Below are 16,208 nucleotides of genomic sequence, written 5' to 3' on the forward strand. Positions count from 1 at the left end.
GCTAGTCTGTGGGGTCGCAAAGAGTCAGACACCACTGAGTAACTAACACTTTCATATAAAAACAAAGTTCCCCCTCTTTTCCAGGTAAAGTGAGAACAGTAAATGAATAAGAAATTGCAGTGGAGGCCCTTACACATTTCTCCAACTAACTGCTTCAGCTAAACATGAAGGTGTTTTACTTTAACTATGTCATCTCTGCATCCAACGGGTTATGAGCTCCAAAGACAAAGATCCCAGCAAACACTTCTAAGGCTCATCTAAATCTGTTTTCATTGCTGCTAATCTGTAATATTTTGTGGGCACTTACTATATAGGCCAGGCACTAGGTTAAGTATTTTATATGCATTAACGTATTGAAATCTCTATGACAACCCAAAGAAGTTAGGTGCCACCATCCTCCCTGTTTAACAGGTGTGGAAACTGAGGCTTAGAGAAGCTAACTGTCTGGAGAACTCACGGGAGCTGGTAAAGCAGTGAGGAGTTGTCTGGATCCAGACCTTATACTCTGCCCCAAAGCTGCACATCATATACGCGTTTCGTATCAGCACCTTTGGAAGATCACCCCAACTGAGAGAAGGGACGTGAAGCAGGGGCTTACCAGTTGTGATCAAATAGGCATCAGGAACTGTAATATCACACACGTATGGCGACTTGGTGGTGACCAGCGCTGGAGTATGAACTGATGCTTCGGGAGTGGGGGTGGTCATGGGATGAAGGGACAGTGCGGGGAGAACTGTGCCGCCCTCGTGGGGATCCTGACTGGCAGTTCTGCTGTTCAGAGTGGTGTGGCCAGAATTCTCAGGGGCACCACTGGTATCAGATATGCTTGGTTCAGTGGAGGTGTTCCTTGGTAGATCCGCGGGTGTGAAGGACGGCCCACGCGAACCACCTGCAGGCTCTGCAGGCAGAGGCGAGGGGGTCACGTCAGAAACAGACAAGGATGCTGACGGCAGGTGCCCGGCAGTGACCAGCACTGTGCCGGCAGGGGTGACTTCCGAGAAAGAGGGTAAGACAGACGTGTGATCATTTACAGCACTGAGATCACCAGAAGGTGCCGGGGTTGAAAAGAGAGAAGGTTCAGTTAGAACAGGGGAAGTAGGAACAGCAGTCCAAAGTGACATGAAGTGAGAGTCAGCAGTCAAAATGGGCTCGGAGCTGGAGGGCACCAGGGTGGTGACTGCGGATTCACGGGACATGAGTGAAGACTCAACAGAGGAGGTAGTTTCAGTGAAAGCTGAGGTAAAATGAGCTTCAGTGTCTGTCAGCGACACTGTGGGCGCTTCAGAAAACTTCAGGGAATCAGAGGGGAAGCTGGAGTGTTGTGACATTGCAGAGTAACCAGGGAGAAGAGTGAACGTGCTTAAAAGAAAGTCTGAGCTTGGCCAGGGCTGAGAAAACTCCAGGTTTGTGGAACCAGGAACAGAGGGCTGTGGTGACTGAGAATTGATTGCATCAGTCAATGTAGGTGTCTCAACCAAGCTGGAAAATGCCTGAGGAACAAAGGTAGACAGATCCCTTGACCTCAGAGATGGAGAAGCAAATACTTCCGAAGATGGAGGGACGCCGCTGCTGTATTCCAGCGGTGGAGTAGAGAAAAAGCTGGATGCAGAACCCCAAATACTTGCAGTTTCACGTTGGGAAAAACTGACAGGTTCTCGATCCAGGAAAAGCGAAGACTCTGCCGGCGGGTCCAAACTGTAAGATGTAAAAAGACCTGGTCCGCTGACAGCGAGCGATGGTGTGTTTCTGTTTGCCGTGATGGGGTAAGAAGAGTCAAGAAGGACCCCGGGGGTGACCGAGGACGGCACGGCTGTCACGCTGGACGGCATCACTTGAGCGACAGAGGCGGAGCCCAGAGCAGCATCAGGTGACACAGGCACCGAGGGGTGGCCGTGGGGAGGGTACACCTGCACAGTTACAACACTGCTCATCTCCCCCTCAGCTGAAACACCGACGCTGGTGGCTGAGATTTCCCCGGATGGAGAAGAGAGAGGAACCATCGGCCTGGAGGGGAAAAGCGTATTAAATTCTTGAGAATCTTCCTCAAATTCAGAGAAGTCTGGGACGATGCTGCTCAGTGGAGAGATGCTGCTGGCTTCCAAGGGGGTGGGGGACAGGGTCTCAGCACCATCGCCCGATCCCGTGTCCTTCTCCGTGAGGCTCGTTGACACCACAGGCCGGGACAACACCGCAGCACAGGACACACACCACGTGTACGGTGTGAACGAAGACACCGGGCTCCGGACATGAGAGTCACCCACACCACTTGGGACCACTGAGTGGCCAGGCAATTCTGATGCCTCACTGGAGTCGCCAGGAAGAAAGGGGTTATGTGACATGCCAGCTGATTGAGCAGAAAAGGATCCAGATGCCAGAGGAGTTGGAAACAAAGCCCAACGTGCACTGCTGCTGCTGAAAGCAAGGACCATCGGCGACAGAGCTGCAGGTCGGTGTGTGCCTGGAGAGACGGTTTTGTCTAGACTCTGACCCAAAGCAGTGGTGACGTCAGGGTACCTGTCCGTATCTGTGGCCAGAGCATCCTCTGGAGGTGGTGAGACCTGCCCTGACGGGGGAGATGGCTGCTGAGTAACATCATCACCTGGTGGCCAGGACTCGGAAGACTGCAAGCTAAGAAGGAGGGTTCCTGAGCCCTCTGCTCCTGAAGCCATGATCTCCGGCAAAGTCCTGCTTGACACATGCCCACAAGCATCAGAAGGATAAAACACCAAATTCCTACTAGGCATTGGAATTATGCCCTCAGAAGTGGGAAAAGCTGACTGCAAAGCATTGAAATGACCAGGGAGCTCAGCATGCGTGGTTGGTTGTTGCACTGTGTTTAGCCAGGCTGATGTCACTTCTTCATCTTGTAAAGGTATGACAGGTAACGACGGAGTCAGCACGGACTCTAAGGTTTCTTTGGGCGGCTCTGGCGGACTGACTGTGACGTATCGTACCGGAGAAACCACACGGGAGGTGGTCCAATAAGTCTCTGGCAAGAAGTTGTCCATTTCATCGTCATCTAGGACCTCGTTGCTCGTCACTGCCACATAATTTGCAGCAAAGATGCTGGGATCTGCTGTACTTTGGGTCCATTTTCCTTGGTTAAAAAAGGCTGTATCAAAAGTCATGGTGGATGGAGACGATGTGACGTGGAGAGAACTGCTTTGCGGGGACCCTGGAGCGGTTTCTGTTAAGGCCACGTATTCAGTGCTGGGCACAGCACTGTCCCTCGGCATGAGCTCCACGGAGGAGAAAGAAAGATTGTGCTGTTCCAGAGGGAGCTCATCTAAGAAAATAACAGCCGAGTTCAGTTGAAAGGCAATGAAAAGTCACACTGATAACATTTTGTTTCAGATATGAAAATATTCTCCATCAACAGATACCCACTCACTGAATATCCACGATTCAAAAGCAACCAATTGAAAGCCAGAACTTGCCAGTTAACTGTCAGCATAACACTGGCAAATATTCATAAATTTGAGCGCCACTTTTTACTTAAGCATGTTGTGTCTGTCTGTCTATATACACACACTGACATGTTCCTCTTGCCTTATCACACCACCACAGAATACTATAAATAGAAGAGGACGTACAGAGCCATCTCATCTCGTCTCACTTATCACTGAGAAAGAGAAGTTCGGAGAAGGTAAGTAAGTCAGTTACATGACCACCCAGATGCAGGTGGAGCTGGAATCTTAGTAGAAGCCTGCCTTGATGCCCAAGCCCGTTTTCCTCTTCTTTCAGAAGAGTTGGCTCTAATGAGAAATGAACATGACTACTTTGACAGCACCACCCGCTATGCAGAGAAGAGAGTTCAGCAGTTTCCTAGTTATAGGACCTTCCACATCCAGGCTGCAGACTACTTCCAGGCTCACCTCTCATCCTTCCCTGCTCTACTCTCACACCATCCCAACTACATTCTGGCTCAATAAGCTACCTGCAGTTCCCCAAGCCCAGATCCTCTGTGGCTCAGTGATCTGCACATCCCTCTCCTTCGCTGCCTGGGATGCCCTCCTTCTGCTCTCCACCTGGATTATTTCTACCAGCCCTGCAGATGCAGCCCAGGCACCACCTCCCTCCTGGATGCTCCAAAGGTGGGTGAGTGTCTCTCCCTAGCTTTCTACCTGTCACATCCCTGATCGTGTCCCACTGAAATGAAATGTCTGCTCATTACACTCCGAGCATTTGGAGGACAGAAACTATTGATCTCTCTCCCTAGTGCCTAGCACAGTGAGTGACTTATACTAACAGCTCAATAAGTCAAAAGTGAAAGTCGCTCAGTCGTGTCCGACTCTTTGCAACCCCATGGACTATACAGTCCATGGAATTCTCCAGGCCAGAATATTGGAGTGGGTAGCCATTCCCTTCTCCAGGGGTCTTCCCAACCCAGGGATCAAACCCAGGTCTGCAATAGGCAGATTCTTTACCAGCTGAGCCACAAGGGAAGCCCAAGAATACTGGAGTGGGTAGCCTATCTCTTCTCCAGTGGATCTTTCTGACCCAGGAATCAAATCAGGATCTTCTGCATTGCAGGCGGATTCTTTACCAACTGAGCCATCAGGGAAGCCCTTTAAACTCAATATACAATATAAAATACACAGCAAACAGCAACTTAGACATAGCTGAAGATTTAGTGAACTGGGGAACAGACCTGGAAATTATTCAGAATGGAGCACAGAGAAACAAAACGAGGAGACATACAAAAGAAGGCAGTGAAGAACATATAGAAGGCAAAATGAGATAGTACAACACACACTGGATTAAAGTTTTAAAAGAAGGAATGGAGGGAACTGGGTGGAGGCAATATTAAAAGAGATAGTACTAGAAACTCTTCAATAAGAGACATGAATCCTTCAATTCAGGAAGACAAAGAATCACAAAGCAGGTGAATTAAAAAAAAAAAAAAAAAAAACCCCATACCAACACACGTGATGATACCATAGGACACCAAAGACCAACAAAATAAATTAATAATAATAATTGTGCAGGTAGTCAGAGAAAAGGAATGGCAATTAACCATCAGGTAACTACTTCACACCCCACTCCAGTACTCCTGCCTGGAAAATCCCATGGACAGAGGAGCCTGGTGGGCTACAGTCCATGGAATTGCTGAGGGTCGGACACGACTCAGTGACTTCACTTTCACTTTTCACTTTCGTGCATTGGAGAAGGAAATGGCCACCCACTCCAGTGTTCTTGCCTGGAGAATCCCAGGGACGGGGGAGCCTGGTGGGCTGCCGTCTATGGGGTCACACAGAGTCGGACACGACTGAAGTGACTTAGCAGCAGCAGCAGCAACTACTTCACAGAACTAGGAGCCAACTAACAGTGAGACAATAACATCTTCAACATGCTGAGAGAAAATATCTGACATCTAGACTTGAATAACCAGCAGTACTCTCTATTTTTAAAAATAAGGACAGTTTCAGATTTTTTTTTAAAGTGGTTATACTAACAGAAGACCAATAGAAGAGTCTCTCTAAACAAGGATATACATCAAAAGAAAAGGTGATTATCCTGGAGGGAAGATCTGAGGATAAACAGAGAATAAAGGAACGATAAAATGTAGTTAAATTTAAACAAGCATTGATGTTATAAATGAACAATAAAAATACTACCTAATCTGTAAGGTTACAAGAGACCTAATACAGAATTAAGATAGCTTGTTACATGGCATAGAAGTCGAAAGAGCAGCATTTAGACAAAACTGAATAGATCTTCTGTGTACACACTAAAATTTGTAAATTATATTCAATCATAAATTTATATAGATGAACTATTTCTAGCTGGTTCCGTTAGCATGTGAAAGTTATAAATTTACACCAGACAGAAGCTGCTTACTTTAAAGCTGCTCACTTTCTGTGGAATATGACTTTTAAAAATGAGTAGATAATTAAAGAAGAAAACTGTTTCTCAGAGACTTTAGGTTGTTTCATAGCAATATTTATTAGGCATCTGTTGCCTTCCATACAGCTAGGCTCTGGCATTTCTGGTCTATATGCTTTTACTATTTACCTGCCACATTCCAAGCATGGATAAAAGTAAAGATGGTACTTAAAAAATACAGTAAAGTAGCAGCTGCTCTCAGAAGTGATAAATTTGAGAGGTAATAAAATAACAATATGTGCAACTATGCAGCACATAGATTTAAAAGTTTTCCTAAGAATAAATTATTTTATGTGTTTGAAAACTCTGCCATGATTTATTTTGAAATAGAAGACCTGAAGAAAAAGCAAGATCCCTTCTTAATCAAATCAGAAATATAAGTGCACTGGAAAACTGCAAGAGATAAAACAGCAAAGAGAGAAGCATTTAGTGGCTAATTTATGAGCCCAAGTATCTGATGCAACTTAGAATTCAATCAATTCTGCCTACAAAGGACAGGGAACAGGGAAGGCAAAGTGATCAAAAGAATGAAAAATTCTCCTGGCTAGTAAAACAGAGGAACAAAAACTTCCTATTAAGAATTGTGAGGTGAGCCAAGCCATGGTGCTTTCTCCCTCCTCCTTTTGGCTAAGTCCCAGGAGAAAGAAATCAGCTCTAAAGAGACAGCCACTGAAATGCCATGGGAATCACTTCTGTAGTTAATTCAGGAAGAGGTTAGAAAACCCAGGTGAGTCTCTCCCAGTAGAAAAGGCTTCCAAGACTCTAATTTCAAGCCCTGGAGATCAATTTTCAAGCTCTCAAGTTCACACAAGAGTGCAAGGTTTTCTCTTGGACAACACGGAGAAAGGAATGGGGATGATTACACGCGTGATGGGGGATCTTGTTAAGATATAGGCACTGTCAGGCAGGGCCGGGGCAGGAGAGGGCCCGCTGAGCTTCTGCATGGCGCCCAGGTGGGGCCAGACCCACCCACACCCTGAGTAACAAGTACTGAGCCTCTTTCTCCTGTGTAGATGGTACAACATATCTTGCACCCACTTCTCCTTTGTAGGTCCCTGCCAAGCTGTATGGAACAGAGCAGAAACTGCCCAAGTGCCACGCAGATTCACAGTGATGAAAATTCACAATGCAAACCCATAGAAAGCACATCAAAGGTGAACCCCAAAGGGAACTAGCCTTCGGGTGACAATGCTCTGTCCGTGTAGGCTCATTTACTGGAACAAATGTACCGTCTGGTGGGGCATGTAAACAATGGGGGAGGCTGTGCGTGGGTGGGGGCAGGGAGTATATGGGAAATCTCTCTACCTTCCTCTCAATTTTGCTAACTGAATGAACCTAAAACTGTTCTTTAAAAAAATAAAATAAAATAAAATCTTGGGAATTCCCTGGTGATCCAACAGTTAGTCAGGACTTCATGCTTTCACTGCTGAGGGCCTGGGTTCAATCCCTGGTCGAGCAACTAAGATACCACAAGCTGCGCAGTATGGCAAAAAAAAAAAAAAACAAACAAATAAATAAATAGTATTTTAAAAAATAAAACTTTTTTAAAACTCATGTGTGAGCTGCCTGTCTCTAGGAAGTTGCTGGTCTCATTCACACATGCATAATCTGGTATTTATCCTTTTTGAAAGTTGTATTTTTCCATCTGGAAACCTTCCCTAAATACACTAGTCAAACATGGCATCGTGGACTTTTCAAGCTGAATGGATCCTTTAAGACCTTGGCAACCCCCTCACATGGCAAATGAGGCTCAGGGTTTAAGCTGACTTGCTCAAAATAGCATCAGGGCAGAGCCAGCCTAGAAAGGCAGGTTCCTAAGCCCTCACTGGTAGAATGCTCTTCACACCACACCAGACTGAGGCAAATCAGCCTATTTCATTAAGACTGCTAGTGAAGAAATTACATTGGAAAACATGCTAAGTCGTGTTATAAATGAATTGAAAGTACATGCTAAATTCTGTGCCCCTGAAACCTATTGCCAAGGCACGCTGTTTGAGCTGTGAGGTCCCACCGTCCACATGGGGCAGCTCACAGCTGCAGGCATGGGAGCTCAGAAAACAAAACATCCTCTGAGGGCTGGCCTGGAAAACCCAAGGGACAGCAACATCAAAAACCTCTAAAGAGCTTTCATCCAAATAGAACCATTACTTTAGCTTCTTTGCTGAACTGTGGAGTTTGCAAAGCAGGGTGAGTCATCTCCACTTCATGGCTATTAAGTCCGCCACAAAACAAGAGCCTGCTAGAATCTCTAGGTGTTTAAATACAAAAGCAGTCAGATAATTAAACCAATACCCAATGTGGCAAATCTTCAGCACCTTTTACCTACTTCTTAGGCTGTCCTAAGAGGGATTTTAGTGCCATTCTTAAAACCATCCTCCTCCTTTTCCTACCTTTCTTTTTTCTCTCCCTGGTTTAGAAGAGTGTGTCTCTTCTCTTTCTTTCTCCAACCCCAACTGTCTATTAATACCTTCTACCAGCTACCTATCTTCTACTCTCTCCTCCAAGTGGTACTGTTTTTATTACCAAATATCTAGTAGATAAGAAATACTACTTATAAAGACGTATTTATCAGGTAACATATATATAGTAACATAAAGAACATCGGAGTTTTATGTGGTCTTTTGATGAACAGAAATGATCAGTTTTAATGTGGTTAAATTTATCAATCTTTTCTGTAATTGAGATTTGTGTGTCTGTGTCTTAAGATGGAAAGCTTAAATCCTTCCCTAGAGTAAAAGCCATCATGATATCCTTTAAAAGCATAAAGCAAGAATGACACGATCAGAATAATGATCTAAAAGTCCCTCCTACTACAGCGTGAAGAACAGGTTAACCAGGGCCAAGAGCAGATGCTGAGTAAATGGGCTCATGAGAACTCTGTTAATTTCGCAACTTCGCTTGATGTCTAAGATGCTTTCCAAATAAAAACTAAAATAAGTCGGGTTCTCACTCAGTAGGCTGGGCCTGGGGCTCAGGACTCAGCGTGGGCATCTGTGTTTGCTGCTGTTCCTGTTGTGGCGGAACCTGTGTTTTGAAAACCACACCACGGGTAATACTAACGCCAAGCACAAAGACCCTTCTTTGTGAGGACCAGACTAGGAACAATGCTGACGGAACAACCCACGAGAGAGGAAGAAGTAAAAGGTGCAAAGCCCAGAGGGCTGGGAAGGAAGAAGGAAATGGGGTCCAGAGGGGAAGCAGCCTTTGACTCTCACCTGGAAGAGAGGGTGAGTGCAGACAGGGCACGATGCACAGACTTGCTGGAGAGTACTGAAGGGGATTCTGGCCTGGGGTGGGGACGGCAGCAACCAGGTCAGTGGAGGATGCTGAAACAGACATGAAAGGATATAGCCAGGCTCTGTCGGGGGAGCGACAGTCTGAAACCAGAGGGCAGGCTTCACAGGTCCCATGTGGTTTGGGAAACTGTGGTTCCTGATTCAGCGTTTCAGGTTGGATCTGGGGGCTCAGCCAAAGAACAATCACCAAAGAGCTCTCTGCACAGAAAAGACTCAACCTGAATAAATAGTAACTGCTGGCCAGTCCTCAGTATTTTAAAGACCTCAGGTGGCACAAGTGGTAAAGAATCCAACTACCAATGCAGGAGATATAAGAGATGCAGGTTCAATACCTGGGTCAGGAAGATCCCCTGCAGAAGGAAACGGCAGTCCACTCCAGTATTCTTATTCGGAGAATCCCATGGACAGAGAGCCTGGTGGGCTACAGTCCATGGGGTCGCAAAGAGTCAGCCATTACTGAAGCAACTGAGCATGCTGGCCAATCCGGGTATTTTAAGACCTCAGCACTACATAAAAACTCCTTTTAGAAATCTTCCTTTGATATCCTTTGTTTCTCAACTATTATTAAGTCACAAACACTAGTAAACTTCCTGAATCGCCATAGTTCCCATCTGTCATGAACTGAACTGTGTTGCCCAGGTCTCTGTGTTGAAGCCCTAACCTTCTTGTGATGGTGTTTGGCGATGGAGCCCTTTAGGGAGGTGATGGAGGTTAAAGGCAGTCATGAGGGTAGGGTCCTTCCTGATCCGACAGAACAGGACCCTTTATAAGAAGAGGGAAACCAGAGCTCGCCAGCCCCAGGTGCCCAGGCACGGAGGAAAGGCCACGTGAGGACACAGTGAGAAGGCAGCATCCGTAAGCACAGGCGTGGCGCCTCGACAGACACCAGCCCTGCCGGGACCTCAATCGTGGACCCCAGCCTCAGAGCTAGAAGGAAGCCAATTCCTGTTGATGTCACACAGTCTGGTGTGTTGTCAGGGCGGCTCGAGTGACCAAGACAACACCATTCATTCCTGGCTCAAGCAAAAGGCTCTGTGATGGAGTAGAGACGACAGGAAACCTGTGGGCCTGAGGCCCGGCCCCGGCCCACCACGGGCTCAGGGGCTGCCGGCCCTGAGGCCCGGCCCCAGCCCACCACGGGCTCAGGGGCTGCCAGCCCTGAGTAACTCACACATCCCTGGGTCTTGGCTCCCTCTTCTCCTCATGAGATACAAGGTTCCTGAAAATGGGTGTGAAGTGTGGACTTCCCCTGTCCAGGCCTGACATGCAACCCTACACTTGCCTGCTTGCTTGTGAGGGTTACTCAGTCAGGGTTCTCTGTTGTTCACAGTGGAAACAGCTCTGGCCACATAAGCAGGAAGGGATTCAGTGGGAAGACACCAGAGGGTCTACGGAACGAACAAGGTGGCTCAGGCTCAGAACACAGTCAAGAGACAAGTGAGGCCAACAGTGAGGGAGCTGGCTGGGGTCTCTGATAGGAGAGTCAGCTGACACCGCCCGGCCGGAACCACGACTGGCACAGCCGTCAGTGGACCCTCTGGGCCTTTGCTTCATGACCTCACTCCTGCAAAGTTCAGAGTCCAGCAAGAAGTGCCCCACTAGCCACACCCAGGTCACATGCCACACTGCCAGTCAACGTTGCAGCCTTTGGACCTTGGACACAATATGGATTCCCCAGAAAGGGAAAAAGTGGTCCCCAAACTGGCACATGGCTACTACATCAGAGGTGGGGGCTTCAGTTTTAACTGGAAAAATAAAAGCTAATAAAAAGCACAGCACTGGCATAATACAATCCTGGTCAGAGAGGGAGACGACAGCTCCAGAACCTTCCACAGATAACAGAACTGGGTTCCGTTCTGTATCAAACTTGCTCAGCTCCCCAGAAGAAATCTGCTGTAATTAGTCACATCTTCCCCTTCTTCCTCAAGAGATAGAGATACAGATAACAATTAGTGACATCACTGAAACAAGAAGAGAACTAACGAGCAACTTCAGAAAACAACAACTGCAACCATACAGTCCTGAAATAATGGGCCCATGAAGCTTTTCCACATGCATACTATTATCGTTGAAACACCAGGATAGCTTCCCATTGGGATATGGGCCTCTCTCTCTCTCTGCACGATTTTTTCATTTGAGGAGGTAAGGATATTAAAATGTTGGTTTAATTCAAAGCATGTTTGAATATTTGTTGGGAGATGTTCGGTCGCACTTTATCTTTTTCCTAAATAAAATGCAATCCTCTTTTACCAACCTGGAAAGCAAGGCTGTCAGCACTTTAAGTAACCAAAACAAACTCAACTAAATACTCAATTCACTAAGAACAAAGGCGAAAAAACTCTCAGTCGGCCATCTGTTTCTAAAATAATTTAATTCAAAACACAGTCCCAGAACAACAGGGAAAAGGACACCATCAGCTTCAAGATAATCTTCCATCTCCAATTACGCTCGGAGCTGGAATGGCACACGACGTCCTGTGACTAAGCATGAGAAGGCACTTCACCCCCAAACATGGGAGCCCGAGGCCATCAGTCTCCGCACAAACACACATGCCTGAAACCAAGTGACCAGGAGACACATCTGTCTCCTGGGTGGCTCCCCTCCCAAGAGTCAAGAGCTTATGCTCAATACCTTAATTCACCTCTAAGCTGAGTTTTGACTTTATATCAAGGGAGCCAGAGGCCTAAGAGAGAGAGTGGGGGGCCATGCTGGCTGGAAGTGGCAGCATGGACAAAGGCTCCACGTCTGGACAATGTGGGGTGTGTTTGTGTAACAAACAGAAGTGGCTCCACTTGGTTGGAGAGAACGCTAGGAAAGTTGGCTGAAGAGCATGAGAATGTTAGTCAACAATGGGGGAGCCACTGGGTATTTGTAGCAAAGTGGGCTTCTTATCAAAATTACCCTGCAGAAGAAAAGGAAAAAAAAAGCCTGGCAGAGCAGAGAGAAGCACAAAACTTCAATCGCACCCACAGGTACACAGCCAACAGGGCCAGGAGAGAGGACTGTGTGACAGATGAGAATGCAAGAGAAATTACAAGACAGGCTGCACAGAAGGCCAGTAATAAAGTTAGTTACTGATGACATGGATGGGGCAGGAAAGAAGGAAGAGTCAGTCCAAAGCAATTCTGAGTCACAGATTCAACTGCCCGCTACAGACTATTCCACTTGGTTATCTAACGCATGTGTGCTCAGGCGTGTCCGATTCTTTGCAACCCCACAGATGGTAGACCACCAGGCTCCTCTGTCCATGGGATTTCACAGGCAAGAATACTGGAGAGGGCTGCCATTTCCTTCTCCAGGGGATCTTTCTGACCCAGGGATCGAACCCGTGTCTCCAGCATTGGCAGACGGTTTCTTTACCACTGGGCCACCTGGGAAGCCCTGCGTATCTAATAGGTATCTAACAGGCCCCTAAGAAAACCTGATCCTCCCTCTTTGGATATTAATAAGTCCTTCTCACAGTCAGGATCTTGTAATTCACTCTCAAATCCTTCGATCCCTGCCACACTGAAGTCTGGGCCCTTAATCACTGCTTGATCATCATCAGCCTCTGTGAGGAGACGGGCTTTTCAAGGGCCTGGAGAGCACAGGAGGCAGGGATGTTCTGACATTCTGGACACAAAAGCTGCTTCCTTGCTCACCCTGAGTTTGATTCAAGAATCAGGAGAACCCAGAGGATCCTTTAACATCCCTTTGATGGCAAAGAAGCGGCTGCGGTGACAAGTGCTTCCTGAGTGGTGTCACACACCACCAGTACAAGGAGTGGTGGCCCAGCAAGGGTGAACACCCCCGACGTGACAATTTCCTGTTCATCACAGCCTCCCGAGAGCTGTGTGACTACCTGCTTCCCATGTGCCCCAGCCCCTAGGGCTCCAGGCCCAAGAGGAGCCATGCTAAGAAATGCTGTAATCATCAGGAAATTCAGCCTGATCAGAAGTGTGCTCCTGCCCACGGAAATCCATCGGGGCTGTGGTCTCTCCCCACCAGCCACAACCCACCCTAAATTCCTGAAGCCTCTCCTAGCACCTTCAACCCATCTGGAAGGTGTTCTAACACACAGATACGATCCTTCCATTTCTGTGCATCTGAGGTTTCTCTAAAGCAAGCAGAGAAATAATCCTTCCACGACATTCCAGTCTTAAGATCCTCCAAGGGTTCCTAACAGCCTTCGGAAATCCACAGTCCTCAGCTGTGACACAAGAGCCCTCATCTTGCGGTCACATGCTGTCCTGCTGGTGTTGCCTCCCTGACAGCCAGCCCACACACTCCCACCATGCAAAGTTTTCTCTGACCGCCCTGCTTCTGAAAGGCTGGTTCCTCGCCTACAAATACCCATCCCTCCTCCTTTCCCTAACTCCAATCATGCTCCCAGACTTCTTGTTCCCATCACTTCCAGAACCTCTGTTTGCTTTTCTCATACAACTTAAAACTGTAACTTTTGGCTTACTCATCTCCCTCCCCAAGCCGATGACCAAGATGTTTGGAGGAAAAAACTGTATCGTTCACGTCTGCCTCCCAGGTTTAGCCCAGAGCCAGACGTGTCCATTCATTCATCAATCATTCACTCGTAAATCCAACAAATGTCTACTGACGATGGAAGCAAAGTGCAGGGCGTGAAGTGTCAACCGAGACAGAAAGGTGTCCTGCTTGGGGGCCACACAGTGGAGAAGAGGAGACAATCATTATAAATTGAGAAGACAGCTAAGGACATGGCTAAGGCAGGGCTGGTGAGAATGGCGCCCAAGGCAGAGCACCAAGAGCTGGTGTGAATGGTGCTCAGCCAGCATGGGGAGCCTCGGGCGAGGCTGGCGAGGAAGGCAGGGAACCAAGAGCTGGTGTGAATGGTGCTCAGCCAGCATGGGGAGCCTCGGGCGAGGCTGGCGAGGAAGGCAGGGAACCAAGTCCAGGTGAAGGGAAATGTGATTCTAGCACCCAACTGAGTCATTTGGGCCAAGGATACCAATTTGGCGATCATCTACAGAGAGATGGTAACAAACTGAAGTCAAATGACTCCATCAAGGCAGAGAGAGAGAGAGAGACTATGTTTATTTAAGGCGTGGTGGGAGAGCCCCAGATTCTACACCAGTCAGAAGAGACCACCTTTAGCAATCATTACCAGAGTGCTATTTACATACACTTCTACAAGCCAACTCAGTCAAGCACACAAATTATTCTCCTCCTGACTTAATTTATTTCCATTCACTGACAATCTTCCCCAAACCCCCTCTTCTGCCTGTTTATTGGTATGAACAGCCTACTGATTAGCAATTATCCATAGCGTTAACTCTCTAAGTATCTGTAATTATGACTTCTCTTGGTTTATTTGAGGGCTCCTGGGGACTTCAGGATGAGGAATAACATGAAGTTAATGTAAATACTAATTTGCCAAGAAACCAACCAGACCAAATATGCAGATAAGCCAAAAGGCAATTTTCCAAAAGCTGAGGTTCTACCAGCCTGGAGAGTTCTGTATTTGTTTTCACTATTTAAAGTGAAGTGTTTAAATGCCACCAGTAAACCAATTTCAGCATTTTTAACTTTTTATTATGAAATTTTCAGACATATAGAAGCTAAAAGACTGGAACACATTATCCAGTGTGAACACCAGCTTTCTCCCATACTCACTTCATCTACCCCTCTTCACAGCTTTTTTTTTAAGTGAAGGTAAAGCAAATTGCAGACACCATTTATTTCACTAGTATCTACTTCAGTGTCTCTGATAAGGACTTTTAAAAATCATAACCACAATCATAATCGCAGCCAACAAAATTAAAAGTAATTCTTAATATCATCTAATTATCTATCCCACACTTAGATTTCCTTGACGGCCTCAAAATATTTTTGTATAATTGCTTTTTGCAAATCAGGGTTGAACACAGGTGCACAACTGCTTAGGGTGATGTGTCTCCCAAGCCTCCTTTACTTGGTTAACAGGTCTCCCCTGCCTTTTTTCTTTTTTAAATCTCTCATTATTCACTTGCTAGAGAAAAAGGTCGTTTGTCCCTGTAGATGGCCCACGTTCTATATTTAGTTGATTATATTCTCATGGTGTCATTTAACATGTTCTTCCAACCCTCGAATTTTCTATAAACTGGGTGTTACATCAAGAGGCTTTATTAGATTCAGGAGCAATGTTTTTGGCAAGAATACTTTCCAGGTGCCCCACTGCATCACATCAGGAGGTGCCTGATCCCTGGCTGTCCCGCTGGGCAAGATACCAACATTCGTCCGGGGCTTTAGGTGGTGACAGCCTGCTCTATCCGTCATAAAGCCCTCCATCAATGTCTCACCAAACAATGAAGCAGTCAAGAAGGCCACTGCTCACATCTGCTATTTCCTTAAGAAGGTTGAGTTTCTTAATCCTACTTACTCAAAGATATTCCTAACGCTCACAGATACAATTACAGAGAGAATAATTCTTATTTGGTATCTGAAACAATAACATATTTGTGTGTGTTTGAGAACATTTCTTAAGTCACCTAATTAAGAATTCAATACAAAGATGCTGACCCCTAGACTTTTCTTTAGAAAGATTACTTATAAATGACTAACTGGGCATGTAATACAGTAAAGTTCTATGTCTGTCTCTCTTTCTCTGGAGTTCAAAGTTCCAAAAAGACAGTGAATAAAGAATCAACAAAACCTTAGAAATTATGCCAATTATGAAAGAGCAAAGGAGGAGGAAATAGAAATGGCAGAATATTTCCCAAAGCAGTACATTTATTTTAGTCCCTTTCCAAAGGAGAGATTAATGAAGTACCAAAATAACCTTAAGACACGATGGTTAAACAGTTTCAATTTCTACTTCTTCCCAAAGCTCTTAATTAGAGTTTCTAGAAAACAGCCAAAAAGAACCTGAAATCTTTTTCTTCCCTATCCCATAGTCAGATGTTAATAAACAGTATAATACCTGTGTGGACAGAAGCAGGAGACCTTGCCTCCAAAACTGGCAATGAGAGTTAATATCACCTGAAGAACCATGTAACGACCCTGAGAAAGCCTCCATCAATAGCCAAGCCTCCCGGG

General features: G+C 46.3%; 1 protein-coding gene across 2 annotated transcripts in view; it reads right to left on the reverse strand.

The window, feature by feature from the left end:
* KIAA1549 (KIAA1549 ortholog) overlaps window positions 1-16,208 on the reverse strand; it is a 130,758-nt gene that overhangs the window by 82,053 nt on the left and 32,497 nt on the right. For both annotated transcript variants that reach the window (XM_055591051.1, XM_055591050.1), the window contains exon 2: window positions 599-3,286. In XM_055591051.1, the coding sequence (XP_055447026.1) occupies window positions 599-3,286 (2,688 nt within the window). The remainder of the gene's footprint in view (window positions 1-598; window positions 3,287-16,208) is intronic.

This window comes from Bubalus kerabau, chromosome 8 (assembly GCF_029407905.1).
Source record: "Bubalus kerabau isolate K-KA32 ecotype Philippines breed swamp buffalo chromosome 8, PCC_UOA_SB_1v2, whole genome shotgun sequence".
In the NCBI taxonomy this organism is placed as follows: domain Eukaryota; kingdom Metazoa; phylum Chordata; class Mammalia; order Artiodactyla; family Bovidae; genus Bubalus; species Bubalus kerabau.